Source organism: Rutidosis leptorrhynchoides, chromosome 6 (genome assembly GCF_046630445.1).
Source record: "Rutidosis leptorrhynchoides isolate AG116_Rl617_1_P2 chromosome 6, CSIRO_AGI_Rlap_v1, whole genome shotgun sequence".
In the NCBI taxonomy this organism is placed as follows: domain Eukaryota; kingdom Viridiplantae; phylum Streptophyta; class Magnoliopsida; order Asterales; family Asteraceae; genus Rutidosis; species Rutidosis leptorrhynchoides.
In genome coordinates, this window is record NC_092338.1 from 276111179 (window position 1) to 276135894 (window position 24716).

At 37.3% G+C, this 24716-nt stretch overlaps 1 protein-coding gene across 1 annotated transcript; it reads right to left on the reverse strand.

Annotated features, from left to right (window-relative positions):
- Positions 1 to 332: 332 nt before the first annotated feature.
- LOC139854503 (uncharacterized) lies at positions 333 to 1417 on the reverse strand. Its single transcript, XM_071843804.1, has 4 exons — positions 1127 to 1417; positions 859 to 997; positions 733 to 811; positions 333 to 525 (listed from the first exon to the last, which is right to left on the reverse strand). Exons 1-4 carry the CDS (start codon positions 1415 to 1417, stop codon positions 333 to 335), a joined length of 702 nt encoding a protein of 233 aa, XP_071699905.1.
- Positions 1418 to 24716: the final 23299 nt, after the last annotated feature.

Genomic DNA, 24716 nt, shown 5'->3' on the forward strand with positions numbered 1-24716 from the left:
AGTTTACTATCAACTTGTATCTCGTCCAAGAGAATTATCTAGTTCTCATATGACAAGCACTTCTTCAAGTTCGACACGTGAAACATATCATGAATCTCACTAAGCTCTTGAGGTAAACTCAATCTATAAGCTACTGGTCCAACCCGTTTAGTGATCTTAAATGGTCCAACGTACCTTGGATATAACTTGCCTCGTTTCTCAAAATGCACTACACCTTTCCAAGGTGATACTTTCAGCATAACTTTGTCACCAACCTGAAATTCTAGAGGTCGCCTTCGTACATCCGTATAGCTCTTTTTTAGACTTCGGGCGGTTTTCAATCTCTCTTGAATCTACACAATCTTTTCAGTAGTATTATGAATAATCTCGGGTCCTGTCAATTGACTGTCCCCTAATTCACTCCAGCATATAGGTGATCTACACTTTCTCCCGTATAACATCTTGAAAGACGCGACCTTAATACTCGTGTGATAACTGTTGCTGCACGAGAATTCTGCAAGTGGTAGATGTCTATCCCATCCGTTCCTAAAGTAAAAAACACATTCTCTCAACATGTCCTTTAAAGTTTGGATGGTTCTCTCGTTTTGGCCATCAGTCTAGGGATGATACGCTGTACTCATATCAAGTCTAGTTCGCATTTTCTTTTGCAATATTTGCCAAAATCTAGATGTAAATATGCTGTTTCGGTCAGAAATAATTGATATCAGCACACCATGTCTGGAAACCACTTACTTTAGGTAAACTTGTGCCAACTTCTCCATTTTATCTGTCTCTTTAATTGGTAGAAAATGAGCTGATTTGGTGAGTCGATCTACAATAACCCAAATGGTGTCATAACCTCCCATAGTCTGGGGTAACTTAGTGATAAAGTCCATAGTAATACATTCCCATTTCCTTGGGGAATATCTGGTTGTGTCAACAGTCCTGAAGGTCTCTGATGTTCTGCCTTTTCCTTAGCACATGTCAAGCATTTACCAACATAGTTAACGATATCGACCTTTAGATTAGGCCACCAATATAGTGCATTAAGATCTTGATACATTTTGTCGGATCCAGGGTGAATAGAGCATCTTGACTTGTGTGCCTCATCTAGCACTAGTTCCCTTAGTTCACCAAATATTGGTACCCAGATTCTATTAGCAAAGTAGTGAGTTCTATCATCTCTAATAACAAACTGTTTATCTAGGCCCTTGAGAGATTCAGTAGTAATATTCTCTTGCGTTAAAGCCTCTAGTTGTGCATCGCGGATTTGAGAAGTAAGATTCGTTCGGAAGGTCATGTTCAATGCTCTAACTCTGAGAGATTTAGCTTTATCCTTCGTATTAAAGATATATGCGACAACATTAGTCTTGCCACGATGGTAGAAAATCTTACAGTCGTAGTCATTCAGTAGTTCTACCCAATGTCTTTGTCTCATGTTGAGCTATTTCTGATCGAAGATATGTTGCAAGCTCTTGTGATCGGTGAAAATCGTAAACTTAGTACCATACAAGTAGTGTCTCCACATCTTCAATGCAAAGACTACAGCACCAAGTTTCAAATCATGTGTCGTATATTTCTGCTCGTGAATCTTCAATTGTCATGATCCATAGGCAATCATTTTCTTCCGTTGCATCAACACGCAACTAAACCCTTGTCGTGAAGCATCACAGTAAATCACAAAATCTTCATTCCCTTCAAGTGAAGACAAAATCAGAGCAGTAGTTAATTTCTGGTTTAACAACTGAAATGCAGACTCATGTTGCTTAGTCCAGTCATACTTTTTACCCTTGTGAGTCAACGCGGTCAACGGTCAGGCTATAGTAGAAAATCCCTCAATGAATCTGCTATAATAACTAGCGAGACCTAAGAATTACCGAATCTGTGTTGGCGACTTAGGATTCTGCCGCTTCTTGACCATTTATATCTTCGCAGGATCAACTTGAATACCATTGATACCCACGATATGACCTAAAAATTGAACTTCTCGTAGCCAAAAGTCACACTTCAAAAACTTAGCATACAGTTGCTCTTTCCTGAGCATCTCAAGTATCAAACAGAGATGTTATTTATGTTCCTTCTCCTTCTTTGAATACCAAAAAATATCATCAATGAACACAATAACAAACTTGTCTAGGCATGGCTTACAAACAAGGTTCATGAGATCCACGAACACTGCAGTGCGTTCGTCAAACCAAACGGCATTAATTTAAATTCATGATGTCTGTAGTGAAATGTCTCGTTCATATTGATTATAAACGTTCCATATTAATTGATTTCGTTGCGAGGTTTTGACCTCTATATGAGACGTTTTTCAAAGACTGCATTCATTTTTAAAACAACCATAACCTTTATTTTATCAATAAAGGTTTTAAAAAACATTACGTAGATTATCAAATAATGATAATCTAAAATATACTGTTTACACATGACCATTACATAATGGTTTACAATAGAAATATATTACATCGACATATGTTTCTTGAATGCAGTTTTTACACAATATCATACAAACATGGACTCCAAATCTTATCCTTATTTTAGTATGCAACAGTGGAAGCTCTTAATATTCACCTGAGAATAAACATGCTTTAAACGTCAACAAAAATGTTGGTGAGTTATAGGTTTAACCTATATATATCAAATCGTAACAATAGACCACAAGATTTCATATTTCAATACACATCCCATACATAGAGATAAAAATCATTCATATGGCGAACACCTGGTAACCGACATTAACAAGATGCATATATAAGAATATCCCCATCATTCCAGGACACCCTTCGGATATGATATAAATTTCGAAGTACTAAAGCATCCGGTACTTTGGATGGGGTTTGTTAGGCCCAATAGATCTATCTTTAGGATTCGCGTCAATTAGGGTGTCTGTTCCCTAATTCTTAGATTACCAGACTTAATAAAAAGGGGCATATTCGATTTCGATAATTCAACCATTGAATGTAGTTTCACGTACTTGTGTCTATTTTGTAAATCATTTATAAAACCTGCATGTATTCTCATCCCAAAAATATTAGATTTTAAAAGTGGTACTATAACTCACTTTCACAGATATTTCCTTCCTCGGAAATAAGACTTGGCTACGGATCGATTCACGAACCTATACAAATATGTACATATATATCAAAGTGCGATCAAAATATAATTACAACCATTTTTATTATGTTTTAAAGATTTGAGTGTATTAAGTCAGCTGTCCTCGTTAATAACCTACAACTAGTTGTCCACAGTTAGATGTACAGAAATAAATCGATATATATTATTTTGAATCAATCCACGACCCAGTGTATACACGTCTCGGGCTAGATCACAACTCAAAGTATATATATATTTGGAATCAACCTCAACCATGTATAGCTAACTCCAACATTACTTCATATAGAGTGTCTATGGTTGTTCCAAATAATATATATACATGGGTCGATATGATATGTCAAAACATTTTCATACGTGTCTATGGTATCCCAAGATTATATAATATATTAGAATACATGTATAATATAATATAAGTTAGCTAGGATATGATTTGTATAGATTTGTTAAACATTTCCCGTAGCTAAAAAGATCAAAAATATCCAATCTTGTTTTACCCATAACTTCTTCATTTTAAATCCGTTTTGAGTGAATCAAATTGCTATGGTTTCATATTGAACTCTAATTTAAGAATCCAAACAGAAAAAGTATAGGTTTATTGTCAAAAATTTAAGTTACATGTCAATTACTAAAGAGGTAGTCATTTCTGTCGAAAGAACGACATCTTGATGACCATTTTGAAAAACATACTTTCACTTTGAGTTTAACCAAGATTTTTGGATATAGTTTCATGTTCATATGAAAAATCATTTTCCTAGAAGAACAACTTTTAAATCAAAGTTTAACATAGTTTTTAATTATCCAAACCAAAACAGCCCCCGGTTTCACTACGACGGCGTATATCCGATTTTATGGTGTTCATCGTGTTTCCAGGTTTTAAATCATTAAGTTAGCATATCATATAGATATAGAACATGTGTATAGTTGATTTTAAAAGTCAAGTTAGAAGGATTAACTTTTGTTTGCGAACAAGTTTAGAATTAACTAAACTATGTTCTAGTGATTACAAGTTTAAACCTTCGAATAAGATAGCTTTATATGTATGAATCGAATGATGTTATGAACATCATTACTACCTCAAGTTTTCTGGATAAAACTATTGGAAATGAGAAAAAATGGATCTAGCTTCAAAGGATCCTTGGATGGCTTGAAAGTTCTTGAAGCAGAATCATGACACGAAAACAGTTCAAGTAAAATTTTCGCTTGAAATAAGATTGTTATAGTTGTAGAAATTGAATCAAAGTTTGAATATGAATATCACCTTGAATTAGAAAGATAACCTACTGTAAATAACAAAGGTTCCTTGATCTTAGATGATTACTTGGAATGGATTAAAAAGCTTGGAAGTAAACTTGCAAACTTGGTAGTATTCTTGATTTTTATGAAACTATACTTATGGAATTTATGAAGAACACTTAGAACTTGAAGATGGAACTTGAGAGAGATCAATTAGATGAAGAAAATGGAAGAATGAAAGTGTTTGTAGGTGTTTTTGGTCGTTGGTATATGGATTAGATATAAAGGATATGTAATTTTGTTTTCATGTAAATAAGTCATAAATGATTACTAATATTTTTGTAATTTTATGAGATATTTCATGCTAGTTGCCAAATGATGGTTCCCACATGTGTTAGGTGACTCACATGGGCTGCTAAGAGCTAATCATTTGAGTGTATATACCAATAGTACATACATCTAAAAGCTATGTATTGTACGAGTACGAATACGGGTGCATACGAGTAGAATTATTGATGAAACTGAACGAGGATGTAATTGTAAGCATTTTTGTTAAGTAGAATTACTTTGATATGTGTCTTGAAGTCTTTTAAAAGTATAAGAATACATATCAAAACACAACATGTATATACATTCTAATGGAGTCGTTAAGTCTTCGTTAGTCGTTACATGTAAGTGTTGTTTTGAAACCTTTAATTTAACGATCTCAATTAATGTTGTTAACCCAATGTTTATTATATCAAATGAGATGTTAAATTATTATATTATCATGATATTATGAGATTAATATCTCTTAATATGATATATACATTAAAATATCGTTACAACGATAATCGTTACATATAAGTCTCGTTTCGTAATTCTTGAGTTAGTAGTCTTGTTTTTACATATGTAGTTCATTGTTAACATACTTAATGATATATTTAAATATCATTTTATCATGTTAAATATAGTGTACCAATATCTTAATATGATACATATGTATTTAGTAGACGTTATCATAACGATAATCGTTATATATATCATTTCGAGTTTCTTCACTTAGTAATCTCATTTCTTATGTATATCACACATTGTTAATATATTTAGTGAGATACTTATTTATCATAATCTTATGTCAACCATATATATGTCCATATATACCACAACATTTACTTTTTACAATTTTGTAACGTTTGTGAATCGCCGGTCAACTTGGGTGATCAATTGTCTATATGAAACTTATTTCATTTAATCAAATCTTAACAAGTTTGATTGCTTAACACGTTGGAAACATTTAGTCATGTAAATATCAATCTCAATTAATATATATAAACATGGAAAAGTTCGGGTCACTACATGTAGCGTGTTATGAACACCGTCTTCGGTATATCAGTCTCCTTTACTCTCATCTGATGATAACCTGACCTCAGGTCAATCTTAGAGTAACATCCAGATCCTTGCAACTGATCACACAGATCATTGATTCTCGGTAACGGATATCTATTCTTGATAGTCAGCTTATTCAATTCCCTGTAATCAATACAAAAGTCTCATGGATCAATCTTTCTTCTTAACAAAAAGCACAGGAGATCCCTATGGTGAAGAACTCGGTCAAATGAATCACCTGTCTAAAAGCATTTGTAACTGACTAGATAACTCTTGCAATTCAGAAGGTGCAAGTCTATATGGTGCGCGTGCTACAGGTGCCGCTCCAGGCATTAGGTCAATCTAAAATTCACCAACTCTATGCGGTGGAAGACCTGGTAACTCTTCGGAAAAGACTTCGGGAAAATCTCTAATAATCGGTACATTTTCGAGTTTCTTGACTTCAAGTTTAGTTTTTCTCACGTGAACCAACATCGTAAGACAACCCTTTCTAATGTGTTTATGCGCCTTCAAACAATTAATGAAATGAAATGGTGTATTACTTCTCTCTACATACACCATCAAATGATCACTATCAGTGATAGGAATGCGAATAACTTTCTCCTAGCAAACGGTATCAAAATTATTATCGGATAACTAGTCCATCCCGACCACAAGGTCAAAACTTCTCAACTTTATCGGTATTACATCAATACTAAAATATTTCCCAGCTAAGTTCAAAGTACACCCACAATAGATTTGGTCAGCTTTCATTAGATAACCATTCCTTAGTTCTATAGAGTACAAGTTTTCTAATGATGATACATGATTCTTAATATTATGGCAAAAATCCTTAGACACTGATATGACAAAAATGGACGGTTTTATTTGTGAGGTGTCGTTAGGTCGCAAAACGTCAGAATCAGTTACCAAAATAGAGTAAAGGTTTTATTATTTATATTTAGCTGAGTTTCCTTGCTATAGCTCACCTACTTGTTTTCCTTTTAACGAGTAAGTGGTAAATATAACTCAGGTTCGTTTTTTTGTATGTTTGCTCAGTAATGTGGGACAAAAGTGCCTAAATAATTAACCCTAGTCATAAGTGGAGATAGATTAAGATTAACTACTAATGATATAACTATAAATATAAAGATGGATAGGTCTGAAGAATAGAGTTCTGATTGGGAACTATCACAAGAGTTTAACTTCCTAGAATAAACACTAAACCTCAATCAACTAGGCTACGAACCTAACTGATTTGTCACTAAGAGTTTAGGCTTTGAAGATTCTGGCTAAGATGAATATTCCTACTCCTAACGTTAACCTTAGAAGGTTTAAATGACCTTATGGATAAAATCCTAGGTACATGAACAAATTGGCATATCCCTAAAGGAAAGTCTCAGCTTTTCTTAATCCTAGTTGGTCTAACTACAGTAATATTCCACCACTCAGTACTAAGCTATGCCTTAAAATTAATAGATGTGCAATCTTAGATATTCTAATGTACTGATAATTGGATTAGAAGTCTCTCCTTTGCGATTACTTACTCAACCCCTGATCATCTTACGACATCTCAAGAACGTTGCTTCTGACGTGAATCATGCTTCTGAGCAAGACAGGGTTCACTGTGAAGCGACCCGTCCTAATCCATCCAGACGAAGTCCATATCGTTTACAAACGATTCACAACAGTTGATTACATCGCGAGGTAATTGACCTCTATATGATAAATTTTACAAACATTGCATTCATTTTTAAAAGACAAACTTTCGTTACATCGACAGTTGACAGGCATGTAAAGCATTTCATAATATATCCAAATATAATTGACTTAATAATAATCTTGATGAACTCAACGACTCGAATGCAACATCTTTTGAAATATGTCATGAATGACTCCAAGTAATATCTCTAATATGAGCAAATGCACAGCGGAAGATTTCTTTCGTACCTGAGAATAAACATGCTTTAAAGTGTCAACCAAAAGGTTGGTGAGTTCATTAGTTTATCATAAAGAATCATTTCATAATTTTAATAGACCACAATATTTCATACTTCCATTTCTCATAATCATACGTCCCATGCATAGAGACAAAAATATCATTCATATGGATTGAACACTTGGTAACCGACATTCACAATATACATATAAGAATATCCCCATCATTCCGGGATCCTCCTTCGGACATGATATAAATTTCGAAGTACTAAAGCATCTGGTACTTTGGATGGGGCTTGTTGGGCCCGATAGATCTATCTTTAGAGTTCGCGTCAATTAGGGTGTCTGTTCCCTAATTCTTAGATTACCAGACTTAATAAAAAGGGCATATTCGATTAGATAATCCAACCATAGAATGTAGTTTCGATTACTTGTGTCTATTTTGTAAAACAGTTATAAAAGCAGCGCATGTATTCTCAGTCCCAAAAATATATATTGCAAAAGCATTTAAAAAGGGATTAATGAAACTCACGCATATAAATATTGTAAAACAGTTAATAAAGCATTTGCATGTATTCTCAGTCCAAAAACGTAAAGAGTAAAAGGGAGCAAATGAAAGTCACGCATATAAATATTGTAAAACAGTTAATAAAGCATTTGCATGTATTCTCAGCCCAAAAATGTAATGAGTAAAAGGGAGCAAATGAAACTCACTGTATTGTATTTTGTAGTAAAAATACATATGACGACATTGAACAATGCAGGGTTGGCCTTGGATTCACGAACCTATATTAGTTGTATATTTTAAAACATGTAATGAAAATCAAATAGTTCCATCCATTGATTATATAGTATTTATATATTTAGTGTTGTAATCTATATATAATTTGTACTGAATTCTAATATATTTTACATCTTAAATTGTATGTTATATATGTATTTATTTTGTATATACTTAATAAAAATGTTAGTATTATCAATATGTAATTGTAGGTAGTATCAATATAATTTTAGTATAAGTATGTTTTTATATACAAAATATTTGTTTATTACAATATAATAATAATAATGATAATAATAATAATAATAATAATAATAATAATAATAATAATAATAATAATAATAATAATAATAATAATAATAATAATAATAATAATAATAATAATAATAATAATAATAATAATAATAATAATAATAATAATAATAATAATAATACCTTAAGAGAATTGATAAGCTTCAAAAATAAAAGAAACTGTCACTGCCTGGAATTGAACCCATGACCTCTCGTTTCACACAAACACCCTTAATCAATCCTCTGTCGCTTCATTTCTGAATTAAATCACGGCCTAAATCATTTTAGCCTAATATATCTGCCTGTTTCTTATTCTTCTAAAAAAATTAAAAGTGTCTCGGCCAAGATTCGAACCGCAGACCTCTCATTAATCATCCAAACACCCAAACCACTACTCTATCCGTTTCGTTTCTGTTTTAATACCAAAACTAATTCTTTTAACTCATTCTTTCTATCATCTCCTCCATAATCTATCTAACCAAATGTGTCCGTCTGTTTTAATGATCTTTGGCCCACACCAGCTATTACAAGTCACGGCCCAATTCTAAATCCCTTTATACATAGTTTGTTCAACGACAGCAAAAGTAATTCAATTGAATCAAGTTGTATAATATAATAATCTAAAAGGGTTTCTTAATTTAATGGGTGTCGGCCACTCCATAAAAGGGAGAAGATTTTTACGCGTGCCATCAGGAATAAAAAAAAAATAGGCGTGCATCATCTTTATCTTCATTCTCCAATTTTCTTTTAATAATAATAATGCAAGTGGATTAAAGTTTGGCTTTTGAAACAGGAAACAAATTATGCAGCTGGTTTAGATGGTTTTGGTGTTTGAGCTGATCAGGGAAACAGAAAAATAAAAGGTTTCAATCAGGAGTAATAATAGTCCACCAGTTTAATAATTGGGTTTCGTGACTTTCTATCAAGAAAAATAGGTAGCAGCAGTCATAGGATAAAAGTAGTCAATTAACGAAAGAAACAGAAGGAAAAGGTTGTAATTAGCAGGTGGTTTCGTGGGTGTTTCAAAATGGCGGCTGAGTGATGATAGTTATGTTGAGGTTTTGGTTGTCGAACAGCAGTAACAGTAACATAAATGGCAGTTGAAATATCATGTTTTCATGTAGCAACCAACAATAATAACTTACCACATAGTGATGGTGATTCATGGTGATTGAACCAAAAACAAAATTTATAGCAGGAGCAATTTAGTTTCGACAGATTAGTAGGATCATAAGTTCATAAGCATGGTGGCGTTGAAAAGTGAAGGTGGTTGTTTGTTGGCAATCCGAATGATAACAATAGCAACCATAATGGTGATGATAATATTGATGGGTTTGATAGAGGTTTAGGATGGTGATTGTTTTTAGAGTGATAAAGGTGGTGATGTGATCGATTTTATTGGCATTGAGAAATTGAAATCGATTTTTAGATCTAGTAGACAGGAGGTACAGATTCATGTAGTAGGTGAACCAAAAGAAAATAAAAGTGATAGTTACATTTAACATATTTTGTTGTTTACTTGTGATTGGAATTGTTTTGCAATCATATTAGAGACAGGAGATCGGATTTAAATCAATTAAAGTGATATCTATAACTAACTCGTACGAAATACTTGACTTTTATTTTCAATAAATAATATTAATGACTAATAAATATATTAGTAATAATAATACTAATAATAATAATACTAATAATAATAATATAACAACTTCTTCTTATCAAATATCATATGTATATATATTCTTGATATGATACAAATACTAATATAAATACTAATAATAATATTTAAATGAAATTAATGATAATGATACTAATATAATAATTAAAATTTTAACTTGTAATTGCATATAATATATTATCATTTATTATACCATATCTATATACACACATATCTATTTACAATTAATTGTTCGTGAATCGTCGAGAGCAGTCGAAGGTCAATTGGATATATGAAACAATTCAAAACTTTTGAGACTCAACATTACAGACTTTGCTTATCGTATCGAAATCAAATAAGATTCAAGTTTACATTTGGTCAGAAATTCCTTTACATTTGGTCAGAAATTCCCAAGTCATCACACACTGAACTCTATATTCCCTACTCTAATCACAACCTAATTGGGCAGCTCATCTTTGACGAATAAATGGTTATTTGTACGTAGGTACTATATCGCTATTGTGACGTTAAGCACACACTACTTACCTTGTACCCTAGGATTGACCAAGTCCTAATACTAGGTTATAGACATGTGAATAAGCGGAAAGGGTGTTCCGTAAATTAAACTTCTAAACCATCAAGGTTTCAGCATAGCATTGGCATAAGTTTTAGATAAAGTATTCAACACATAATAAACATTTGCAACAGATAGATAAGCATGCAAGATGAAAGCAACTTAAAATAACAAGATAACTTTATTAATTTAAGGAAAGCGTTCACCGTTACAGACGAGATCCGGACCATTACAAGTGCTGACATCCTCTAGACTGCTCCTATTACATTCTTCGGTGTTCACCTCCGGGTACTTAATTTCCCGCTCGGAGGTGATAAGGCCTTAAAAGCTCTAGTGAGAGAAAGTGTGTTGTAGTGAGAGAGTGAGGAGAGGTGTGTTGAAAATGGATGACAAAAAGCCTTTAAATAGAAATAAAATTTGCATGAAAATGGCTGGCTGGCTGTTTGGCAGGCCGTTTGCAAGGCCCATTTGACCAGGTGGCCCGTTTGCTGTGCTCGTTTGTCTGGGATGCGTGGCATGCCATTTTCCCTTGTGGCAAGCCATTTGGTAAGCCATTTGGCCTGCTCTAGTTAGCCTATTTCCTAGATCGTAACTTGATTTCTTGTCATTCACCATTTTCGCTCTAGAATCTTCGTTTTAGCTCCGATTCGCTTGATTCTTTTTGCATTGTCTTCGTAATTACTTAATCTACAAATTTAACCAAAAAACGATTATTTTTCCGACAAAGTTTGGAACTTTATGCTTTTTGGGACTCAATATCGGGGGTAAAAATGTGACTTTTTAGCCGATATCAAATATCCCACACTTAGATTTTGCTTGTCCTCAAGCAAACTTTCGAGCTTTTAGCACCGAAGATTTTAATTCATAGTGACCAAGTGATCTTTTTTTCGCAAGATGTAGGAGCGAAAACTTAGTTTTATTCTTTTTGTTATTCCCGAACCTTTTTCCTCAAGCATGAGAGGAGGTTACATAACTGACGCTATCTTACTCGGGACACTCAATTCACTAAAGTGTTTCGGGTGTCCTATAGTTCTAAGAAATGAAATCGCTCTTAGCCAGTCATGTTTGCATTCTTTGTCATAGGCTTGATCAAGACTCAAATCTCCATCACTTATTTGAGAGAATTTTCAGTTATAGACTCAGCTTATATCGTGAAGAGATGGAGGTTTCGGGGGTGTAAAGGGTTTGATTGATTTTGGAGATCCTTTCAGTTTTTGTCCAAAATTTCAGGACGAGCATCCTTCTTTTTGACTGTTAGGAGTTCTTTTATCGAATCTTTTCTGTTTCCGCTTCTTTTCTCAGAAACTTTATTAATTTTTTTTGAGTAAGCATCTTTTGCTTTTCTCTTTGAGGTCTCCTTTTATTGGTGGTCTCCTTGATAATTGACTTGGATGCTCGCATTTTTCTAATGCGGTTTTATACAGGATTTCCCGAAAGTGATGATTTCGTCGGGATTTATTTCTTTATTTCTGAAGTGAATGAAATGAATAAGTAGTGGTAGATGGAATTTTGGTGCTTTGGAGCAAAAATGGGAGTGAAGGTATGTGATGGGGGTGTTTTTCTCTTCACGAGTAGCTGCGGTTTCTAACTTAGTAATACTCGTCAAAAGGTGTGATTCTGAAATGTAGATCAAGAGCAAGTGTTGATTCAGAGATGCGAACATCGGCGCACTCAACGGAAATATAGTGAAGCACTAAAAATGAGTGCTTGTTAGGCCTTATTTGGGGTGCGTCACATCAATTATAATGGGTCGAATTATGCCTTTCGTTATGTAATGCTCTTTTGGAAAATTCGGTTTGGTTTTTGCAAAATGTTTTGACCTTATTTTACTCTTTTTTCTATTTTGTAACAAAAACTTTTTGATCATTTATAGAATTTTGTAATCCTAGGTGTTTTATAGCTTGAAAAGTTTTAAATTGTGTGAAAAATTTAGTTTTATAAATACTTGAGGATTTTGCGAGAATAACATTATCTTCAATCCCACACTTTAAAATTGTGTAATCCTAGGTATTTTCTATCCCACACTTTAAAATAACATTATCTTCAACACACTTATGTTTTGAAAACGTTTTGTTATTAAAAGTTGATGTTGATGGGGTTGCTAATCCTACACTTAGTGTTTAAAGTGTTCTAGTATATTGCGTATATTCTATTTGAAAAAGTGATGAAGACGTAGTACTCCCCTATGGTTGCAAGGCGTGTAATGGATGGTTTGTCGATTACGGTTTCTTCTATTCTCGTGCTAGTGCCACCCTCGTTTAGTGCGTCTTTGCTCCAAGTCGTGCTTTCATCTTGTTGGGTCCCAATCTTCGTTTGTTTGTGATGTTTTATTCATGTAACTTATTCTACCAATTATCATACAAACTTAAAACATAAAAGTAGTTATGCCCAAAATTGGGCATACAGACATAGAATAGTAATGTAATAATGTGTTATAAGATCACAAGTAATCATAAAATAGAACAGAGAGATAGGGAAACTCATGGCTGATCTGGATGGTAGGGGAGAGAATAAGATACGCTCGTGCGGGGTCGTGTTGGGTTCCTTAAAGCTAATTGCCCCTCATCAGTCATCTCCTCATCAGTAGTGAACTGTCGTGCTAACTCTGAAGTGTTCATGCCCGAAGATATCCTGAACTGAACCTCATCTGAACGCGCGATCATTCATGTGAGCGATGAAGTATTGGTGTGTATCATAGGCCCTGTATGCCATCCATGTCCTTGTTCCAAATCTCTACCCCAATCTATGTTCATACCCATTCCTCGCATACCCTGCGTGACATCCTCAGTCATATACCAGCTTACAGCCTGATCCCATGCAGAAGTTTGAGCAGCGATGGATGTATCTCTATGTGTGCTGACACGGGTCTGGCTAAAAATGTTGTTGACTAAATCCTCGGCCTCTGTGCTGTGTTCCCTTGGAGGAGATGAAATGATGGTGCGCTAGTTGTAATGATGCTGAGATGGAGGAGGAGGTGGTGTATATTGATGGCTAGACCCTGCACCTCTGAGGTCTCTGTGGGCGAACATCAACGGATACTCGTGCGGATATGGGGGAACATGTAACATCCCGTTTTTCCCATACATATTTAAAGGTACAAATTTAATTATTAGTACGCTTATAACTTGTGCGTTTATGTGATTAAAAGACCTAAGTGTTAGTTATTGTGTAAACATATATATATACGAATATGTATGTATATATATATATGTGTGTTTAGAATATATGCATGTATAGGTATATGCATGAGTCTTTGTTGATGTTAAGTCTTGTGAGACTAAAAGATGAAGTTTAGACGTGCATAGTAAGCGTGAACAAGGTGTACAAGTTGAATAAATCATTAAGTTCTGTAAAGTTGTCGAATGGGTCAGTTGAAGGCCATTGCCGCGCCGCGGAAGCCTTTGTCACGCTGCGACATTGAACTCAAAACAAAGTCAGGAGGCATGCTAAGAAGGGTCGATTTTTCCTTTATATGTCACTCCGCGGAAGTCCTGGTCGGGCCGCGATATCCAACTGAAATCAATGTCAGGAGGCATGTTAAACAGGTCAAAAAATCTTTGTATTGTCGCGCCACGAGAATAGGGGTCGCGCCGCGACCACCTGTGCAATCTGACTCCGAATCTGGTTTTTAAAAAGGGTAATTTGAGGGTATAATCATCTTTTCGCATATAGATCTGATGGAGACTTTAAGTCTCAGCCACTTATCCTCTATTATCCATTTCTTTTTCATTTTCTTTCTCTAATTTCTCTCAAAACTTAAAAACCCATTTGATTTCAAGTGAGATGGAGAGTGGAGATTTGTGAATCAAACCTTGGAGCAAGAATTAAAGCTGTTCTCCTTGTTCTTAGCTACAAGTGGATAGTATTGGTAAGTTTTAACTCTATGTTTGAGTTTTAATTGGTTTATGCTAGGGTTTGGTTCATTTGGAACTTATATGACCCATTTGAGGGTTAAATGGGTGGATTTTGGGGTTAGATTGATGAAAGTAAACCCTAATGGCCAAAACCTAGGGTTTCGCTTAATGATTTGAGGTTGTAGGTGTTAAATGGTGTTGTTAAGTCACTAATACACCTTTAAATTGATGAAAGAAGTGTTAATGGGTAAGTTTGACTCGATTGTGAGTCTAAGTATTTAAAACGGGTCAAATGAGTACTAGTTGACCTAATTGGGTGAAATGGGTATCAAATACCCCAAGTTTGTGTTAGTAGACTTTAATTCACTAGCTTTAGTGATTGAAGTTGAGTCTTGGCTATTTATGGGCGGTTTTGGTGTAGTTGAGTTATTTAATGCAATTGGGACATTAAATGCTCAAGTGTAAGTAATATGGCTAGTTCCACTAGTTTGTGTATTGAAAGTGTACTTAATGTATTAGGTACATTGCTTTGAAGTTCGGAAGTGCATAATCATCATCCTTGTGTCAAGGTGAGTGAAATAATTTTGCGTGTACGTATATAATGTATTTATTTGTGTAGTATAAATGTGGCATTTGCCGCGGTGTTCAAGACACCACATTCTAAGTAACGAGTAGTATTGTCGCGGTGTTCAAGAAACTACTCATTGTTCGATTGACATGTGGTATTGTCGCGGTGTTTAAGACACCACATTGTCATGGGAGTGGATTCCACGGTGTTCAAGGCACCACTCATGGTCTTGATTGACATGTGGAATCGTCGCGGTGTTCAATACGCCACATTGTCATGGGGGTGAGTTAGTCGCGGTGTTCAAGACATCACCCGGGGGATCAGTGATTACGCGGTGTTTAAGTAACACTAATGGATGTTATGAACTCTGACGGTCTTTTATGTAACATCCCGACATCTTAAATCCGTTAGACGCGTACCAAAAAAAAAATTTCTATGTCAGTGCATCTGGACGGCGTCCAGAATCCTGGACGGCGTCCAGCTCAGAAATGTGGGACGGTGTCCAAAGTTTGGGACGGCGTCCAGCTCAAAACAACTGGGACGGCGTCCAAGAAATTGGGACGGCGTCCCAATGGTCTTCCAGCTACTGATCACGGGTCCAACTCACACGAGCGGAAAACCCGCTTCCCGACACTTTCAAACGAAAACCTTTTTACCACAAGTCAATATAAGTGAAACTAAGAGATTTTCATCATCAAATCAAGTTTTACATCAACGGCCCACATCGCCCATTTTACGAGTTTCGTTCAAAAATAAAAGTTTCGACCAAATATAAGTTTAAGTTCCAAACGACACTAGAGCATGGTGTTTGGGGTTAAACTACCCAATCTCGGTCGAACTCAAAAAGCTAACACCCAAAAGCATCCCCTAACAAAACAAGCGGGAGATCACTAATCCAATTGAACGCTCTTACCCTTGTCAACGCCCGAGCCTATAAAAAAAAGTAAACAACGAGAGGGTAAGCAAAGCTTAGTGAATGCAATAATTATACGAATACATATATAATTATACCTACTTGCATACACTTACACAACCGCAAACATGCTAGCAAACAACATTAGCTTATCGTCGCAATAACAAGCTATAATTCGCCAATATCCCCAAGCTAGCATAACAACCGCATATAAATATAACTCGAATAATATAATATGCTTACAACACAAATAACCATGGTTAACCAATAGTACAAGAGAACGGCGCTCGCGAAAACGCCATCGGTGTTCATAACATCCGTTAGGGCACTTAACACCTCGCACCACTAACCCCTTGGGTGGCACCTTAACACCTCGGCACATCACCCCGAGTGGCATCTTAACATCTCGATGCAACACTCATTATTTTACGGAGTGGTGTCTTAACACCTCGACACTACACTCCTAGGTGGAATCTTAACACCTCGATGCTACACCCGAGTGGCATCTTAACACCTCGATGCTACACTCTTCACGTGAAACATGGTGTCTTAGTACCTCGACACTACACATTTCACGCTACAACAAATAGATATATTATATACCTACACATATAATTATTCCACTCACCTCAAAGTCTTCGTGTAAGATAACCGAACTTGCAACGTCAATGTAATGTACCTATTACATTTTAGCACATAATCAATTCACAACTCAAGTAGGTCAAGCAACTCACTCAACAATCTAGAGTCTTTTGACCATAAGTGCAATCCCGACCCATTTTGCACCTTTAACCCTAATAATGGGTTAACTTCACCAAAAACTCTAATTCTAGCCATTTAAGGTCTTAACACGCATTTAAATACCAAGTTGACTCATTTTCACGCATGCAAGAGAACCTAGGTCATCAAAGACCCATTTGACCCATTTCAAGGTCAACATACCCATTTGGGTCACCCACAATCCAAATGACTTCCACTAACACTAACCATATGTGTACTAGTGATCTATTAGGCCTTTAAGACCCATTTACACATTTCAACATTTCAACCCTAAGTTAGTCACCATTTGGGTCTTCATGACCCAAACTTACCCAAAACCCCCAAATCACTCATACATGGGTTTTATGTACAACATTAACCCAAACCCTAACCCTTAAACATATTTACTAGAGAAATCAATTTTAGGGCTTACCACCACAATCAAAACGAAGCTAACGAGGAGATGAACAACTTCAATGCTCGAGCTAGAACCCGAAACAAGCTTCTTCCTCTCCTATTTTAGCTTTCTCACACTTAAGAGCACTCTCTCTCTAGAATTAAAGTAGATGATGTTTAGTGGTTGTGAATGGAGTAATGAGACTCCCAAAACTGATCTAGGGCTTTAAAATTCATCCAAGAAGTGAAATTACCAAAATACCCATCTAAAATAATTAATAGCAAAAAGACATGCCTGCCAGCCATTCTGGACGGCGTCCAAAATGTTGGACGGCGTCCAGGTCTTCAAACTGGGACGGCGTCCCAAATGTTTGGACGGCGTCCAAACCCAAAAAGAAAACAGGATCTTACAACTCTCCCCCACTTGAACCGGATTGTGACCTCGCAATCCACGCCGCATGACAAGCAGGAAGATAAACCAAGACAAACTCTTCGGGCTCCCAAGTAAACTCGGAGCCTATACTTCGACGCCATTGGACTTTAAAAGTCGTCACCTCCTTATTTCTCAATTTTCTTAACCTTTTCATCAAGTATAGCAACCGGCTCCTCAGCATACTCTAACTTATTATTTAGCTCAATCTCGTCTAACAACACCCACGAAGAATCATCTGTAAGACACTTACGGAGATGGGAATCATGAAATGTATTATGGATCCCCACAAGTTCTTCGGGTAATTCTAAACGATATGCAACTTCGCCAACACGAGCTAAAACTTTGAATGGCCCAATAAACCGAGGAGCTAACTTTCCCCATTTTCGAAATCGAATAATACCTTTCCATGGCGAAACCTTAAGCATCACCATGTCACCTTCTTGAAATTCGATCGTTCGTCTATGTTTATCGGCATACGACTTTTGTCTATCTTGAGCCTTCTTCAAGTGATCCCGAATAATATCAATCTTGTTGTTCGTCTCCAAAACCAAATCGGTACTCCCGATCTCTCTTTGACCCACTTCTCCCCAACAAACGGGAGTTCGACACCTACGCCCATAAAGCATTTCGTAAGGTGGCATCCCGATACTAGTATGATAACTATTATTGTACTAGAATTCCACCAAAGGTAAATGCTCATCCCAACTACCACCAAAGTCAATGATGTACGCCCGTAACATATCTTCTAAAGTTTGATTCGTACGTTCGGTTTGACCGTCCGTTTGAGGATGATACGCCGTGCTCAACTTCAATTGCGTACCCATATCTTCATGAAACTTTTCCCAAAACCGAGATGTAAAACGGGTATCTCGATCCGAAATAATAGATATAGGAACCCCATGTCGCGAGACCACTTCCTTGATAAACAACTTAGCCAAGGCCTCCGACGATATCGTTTCTTTAATGGGAAGAAACAAAGCGCTTTTTGTCAATCGGTCAACTATAACCCAAATCGAATCGAATTGGGTTCTCACCGTTTTGGGTAACTTTGTAATGAAATCCATGGTAATGTGTTCCCATTTCCATTTCGGGATTTCTAACGGTTGCAACTTACCATACGGCTTTTGGTGTTCGGCTTTTACTTGTAAACACGTGACACATTGCTCAACATACTTCACAACATCACGTTTCATGCCCGGCCACCAATAATCTTTCTTCAAGTCATGATACATTTTTGTCGCGCCCAGATGAATGGAATATTTTGACTTATGTGCTTCATCAAGTAGCACCCGTCGGTAATCACCCATATTAGGCACCCACACCCTTCCTTGAAAGGACAACAAACCACACGAGCCCATAGTAATGAACTCCGATTGGCCCACGATTCGTTCCGCATGCTTGTTGTGAACGTAAGCCTCTATTTGAATCTCGCCAAGCTTCACAAGAAAATCATTAGTAATAATCAAACGTAACGATCCTACACGTATCGCCGGATGTTGACTCTTTCGACTCAACGCATCTGCGACAACGTTCGCCTTACCCGGATGATAAAGTATCTCACAATCATAGTCTTTCACCACATCCATCCACCTACGTTGGAGATAATTCAAATCTCGTTGATTAAAGAGATGTTTCAAACTCTTATGATCCGAATAAATCGTACACTTGACACCAAACAAGTAATGGCGCCAAATTTTCAACGCATGCACAACCGCCGCCAACTCAAGATCATGAGTCGGATATCTCGTCTCATGTTCCTTTAATTGTCGAGAGGCATAAGCGATGACTTTACCTCTTTGCATTAGAACACACCCGAGACCATTTAAGGAAGCATCACAATAAACCACCATATCTTCTACCCCTTCCGGCAACACTAACACCGGAGCTTGACACAACTTCTCTTTTAACAATTGAAAAGCAATCTCTTGCTCGTTTTCCCAATTAAACCTAGCATTCTTTCTTGTCAACTTCGTCAATGGAGAAGCAATCTTAGAAAAGTCTTGGATAAACCGACGATAGTAACCGGCCAATCCGAGAAAACTTCGGATTTCCGTAGGCGTAGTCGGTCGTCCCCAACTCTTCACCGTCTCGATCTTCCCCGGATCTACTTGAATACCGTTTTCATTCACAATATGACCAAGGAATTGAACTTCCCTTAACCAAAATTCACATTTGGAGAACTTTGCATACAACTTCTCCTTTCGTAGCGTCTTCAATACTTCACGCAAATGACGTTCATGCTCGTTCATACTTTTCGAGTAGACTAGTATGTCGTCAATGAACACTATTACCGACTTGTCCAACATAGGTTGGCACACTCAGTTCATAAGATCCATGAATGCCGCCGGTGCATTCGTAAGGCCAAAAGGCATCACCACAAATTCAAAATGCCCATAACGCGTTCGAAAAGCCGTTTTCTCAATGTCTTCCTCGTGGACCCGCATTTGGTGATAGCCGGACCGTAGGTCGATTTTTGAGAAATACGTTGCACCTTGAAGTTGATCAAACAAATCGTCAATCCTAGGTAACGGATAATGATTCTTGATCGTCACTTTATTCAACTCGCGGTAATCAATGCACATACGCATACTACCATCTTTCTTCTTCACAAATAACACCGGAGCACCCCATGGCGAAGCACTCGGTCGGATAAAACCCTTCTCAAGCAACTCTTTGGTTTAATTTAACAACTCTTGCATTTCAGTTGGTGCTAAATGGTAAGGAGTTTTAGCAATGGGGGTAGCCCCCGGAACCAACTCAATGCGAAATTCAACTTGTCTTTCCGCCGAAACACCCGGTAATTCATCCGGAAAAACGTCTTTAAATTCACTAACCACCGGAATTTCATGAATGGGTGGTGGCTCATTACGAGTATCAACAACATGAGCAAGGAAAGCCATGCCACCAGTAACAACGAGACGACGTGCCCGTGCAAAAGTGCATATCGGCACCGGTCTCCTTCGCTTATCACCATGAATAATCAACTCTCCCCCACTTGGGGTCTTCACACGAATAAACTTATCATGGCATGCAATATTGACTCTATAACAATCGAGCCAATCCATACCAACGACAATATCAAAATCGCCCAAGGTCATGGGAATGAGATTAATTTTAAAGGTTTCGGCACCGAAAACAACATCACAATTTTCACACACATCAACCACTAGCACCGTCTTGCCGTTTGCTATTTCGACTTCTACCGGATGACTCAACTTAGCTAATGGTCTATCAAGTTTAGGCACAAATTTAGGAGACACAAACGACAAATTTGCACCGCTATCAAAAAGAATCCTCGCCGGATTAGAATTAACCATGAAAGTACCTGAGACAACTTCGTTCGATTGTTTGGCTTCATCATTAGTCATCAAGTAGTTGCGACCCCTAGCCGTACCCGCCGCCTTCTCTAACCGCTTCACATTATCATTTCGCAAATCGGGACACTCCGGCTTCTTATGCCCCTCTTTGCCGCAATTAAAACAAGTGATTTTGTTTCCGGAACTCACAAGCCATATGACCAGGTTGCCCACAGTTGTAGCACGTATAAGAAAACCCGCCGGTAGTGCCCTTCTTCGCACTATTGACACTTTTGGCCCCCCTCTTGCTCTTGCTCTTCTTGCTTGAGGCGTTAGAGTAACTAGAACCTTCAAACTTTCTTTTGGAAAACATGAAATCACTCTTCCTTGGAACCTCCAGCTCAAAACCCCGAGCCAACTCGAACAATTCATCAAAAGACTTAGCCATACCCCTACTAATCTTACCCTTGTACTCATCATTCAAAGTATGGTAGAAATCCTTCATGAGCTTATGATCATCACCCACATATTCCGGGCAAAAACGAGTCTTTGCCAAGAATGTAGACTTGAGGGTAACCAAATCCATGGAACCTTGTTGCAAATGGTGCAACTCGTCCCGGATTCTATCGAGATCGGATGAAGTTCGGTATTCTCTGAAAAATTCTTTCTTGAACTCCTCCCATGTCAAGCCCATACATTGTTCTTCACCATACAAGTTGATTTTATCGTCCCACCACAACTTAGCTTCTTCGCGTAACATGCTAGAACCATACTTCGTCTTCTTTTCGGGAGGACATTCCGCGGTACGGAAAGCTCCCTCAATATCGGAGATCCAACATGTACTTTTTAAAGGATCCCGCACCCCATTAAACATCGGGGGTTGAGCATCCTTGAAGTTCTTGTAGTGGAAGTCCCGCCTTCCTTCGCTTCCTTCACCGCGAGGATAGATATTCCTAGCGTCAAGGGCCTCTTCGATAGTGGCCTTCATTCGTTCATTAATTAGATCGGTTATTTGCTCATCAACCGAATCTTGAAAGACCTTTCGAACGTCCACAAGAAAATCCGCTTTTAACTTCTTAAAGACGGCCTCGACCTTGGTTGAGAACTCGGCGTCCTCGCTTGTACTTCCGTTATCATGATCGGGACCGTTTCTCGTCTTCATTCTATAAAACGAAATAGGTTAAACCACAAAAACGAAAGGACAAATTACATATGTATATACATATATGCCACACTACTCCATCTCGCTCAACAATCGTCGTACATTGCTTGTTTAACATGATTTGCACCCGTAACAACGGTAGCTACTCGTTGTTACGAGAGCACGTCGCATTCACTTGCTAGTACAACGTCCTTTTTGCTTGATGATTGCTAAACACAACACAAAACAATTAGCACAAGGTTAATTCTCATAAACCAAAGCACTAACAATTCCCGATTAGACCCAAAGTCCTACAAGTCCCGCATAAGGCACTCACACAATAAAGTCTAAGTCTAGGCACCTATCTCAAGTCGCCTAAATCCCTTAGACCATGCTCTGATACCACTTGTAACATCCCGACATCTTAAATCCCTTAGACGCGTACCAAAAAAAAATTTCTATGTCAGTGCATCTGGACGGCGTCCAGAATCCTGGACGGCGTCCAGCTCAGAAATGTGGGACGGCGTCCAAAGTTTGGGACGGCGTCCAGCTCAAAACAACTGGGACGGCATCCAAGAAATTGGGACGGCGTCCCAATGGTCTTCCAGCTACTGATCACGGGTCCAACTCACACGAGTGGAAAACCCGCTTCCCGACACTTTCAAACGAAAACCTTTTTACCACAAGTCAATATAAGTGAAACTAAGAGATTTTCATCATCAAATCAAGTTTTACATCAACGGCCCACATCGCCCATTTTACGAGTTTCGTTTAAAAATAAAAGTTTCGACCAAATATAAGTTTAAGTTCCAAACGACACTAGAGCATGGTGTTTGGGGTTAAACTACCCAATCTCGGTCGAACTCCAAAAGCTAACACCCAAAAGCATCCCCTAACAAAACAAGCGGGAGATCACTAATCCAATTGAACGCTCTTACCCTTGTCAACGCCCGAGCCTATAAAAAAAAGTAAACAACGAGAGGGTAAGCAAAGCTTAGTGAATGCAATAATTATATGAATACATATATAATTATACCTACTTGCATACACTTACACAACCGCAAACATGCTAGCAAACCACATTAGCTTATCGTCGCAATAACAAGCTATAATTCGCCAATACCCCCAAGCTAGCATAACAACCGCATATAAATATAACTCGAATAATATAATATGCTTACAACACAAATAACCATGGTTAACCAATAGTACAAGGGAACGGCGCTTGCGAAAACGCCATCGGTGTTCATAACATCCGTTAGGGCACTTAACACCTCGCACCACTAACCCCTAGGGTGGCACCTTAACACCTCGGCACATCACCCCGAGTGGCATCTTAACATCTCGATGCAACACTCATTATTTTACGGAGTAGTGTCTTAACACCTCGACACTACACACCTAGGTGGCATCTTAACACCTCGATGTTACACCCGAGTGGCATCTTAACACCTTGATGCTACACTCTTCACATGAAACATGGTGTCTTAGCACCTCGACACTACACATTTCACGCTACAACAAATAGATACATTATATACCTACACATATAATTATTCCACTCACCTCAAAGTCTTCGTGTAAGATAACCGAACTTGCAACGTCAATGTAATGTACCTATTACATTTTAGCACATAATCAATTCACAACTCAAGTCGGTCAAGCAACTCACTCAACAATCTAGAGTCTTTTGACCCTAAGTGCAATCCCGGCCCATTTTGCACCTTTAACCCTAATAATGGGTTAACTTCACCAAAAACTCTAATTCTAGCCATTTAAGGTCTTAACACGCATTTAAACACCAAGTTGACTCATTTTCACGCATGCAAGACAACCTAGGTCATCAAAGATCCATTTGACCCATTTCAAGGTCAACATACCCATTTGGGTCACCCACAATCCAAATGACTTCCACTAACACTAACTATAGGTGTACTAGTGATCTATTAGGCCTTTAAGACCCATTTACACATTTCAAAATTTCAACCCTAAGTTAGTCACCATTTGGGTCTTCATGACCCAAACTTACCCAAAACCCCCAAATCACTCATACATGGGTTTTATGTACAACATTAACCCAAACCCTAACCCTTAAACATATTTACTAGAGAAATCAATTTTAGGGCTTACCACCACAATCAAAATGAAGCTAACGAGGAAATGAACAACTTCGATGCTCGAGCTAGAACCCGAAACAAGCTTCTTCCTCTCCTATTTGAGCTTTCTCACACTTAAGAGCACTCTCTCTCTAGAATTAAAGTAGATGATGTTTAGTGGTTATGAATGGAGTAATGAGACTCCCAAAACTGATCTAGGGCTTTAAAATTCATCCAAGAAGTGAAATTACCAAAATACCCATCTAAAATAATTAATAGCAAAAAGACATGCCTGCCAGCCATTCTGGACGGCGTCCAAAATGTTGGACGGCGTTCAGGTCTT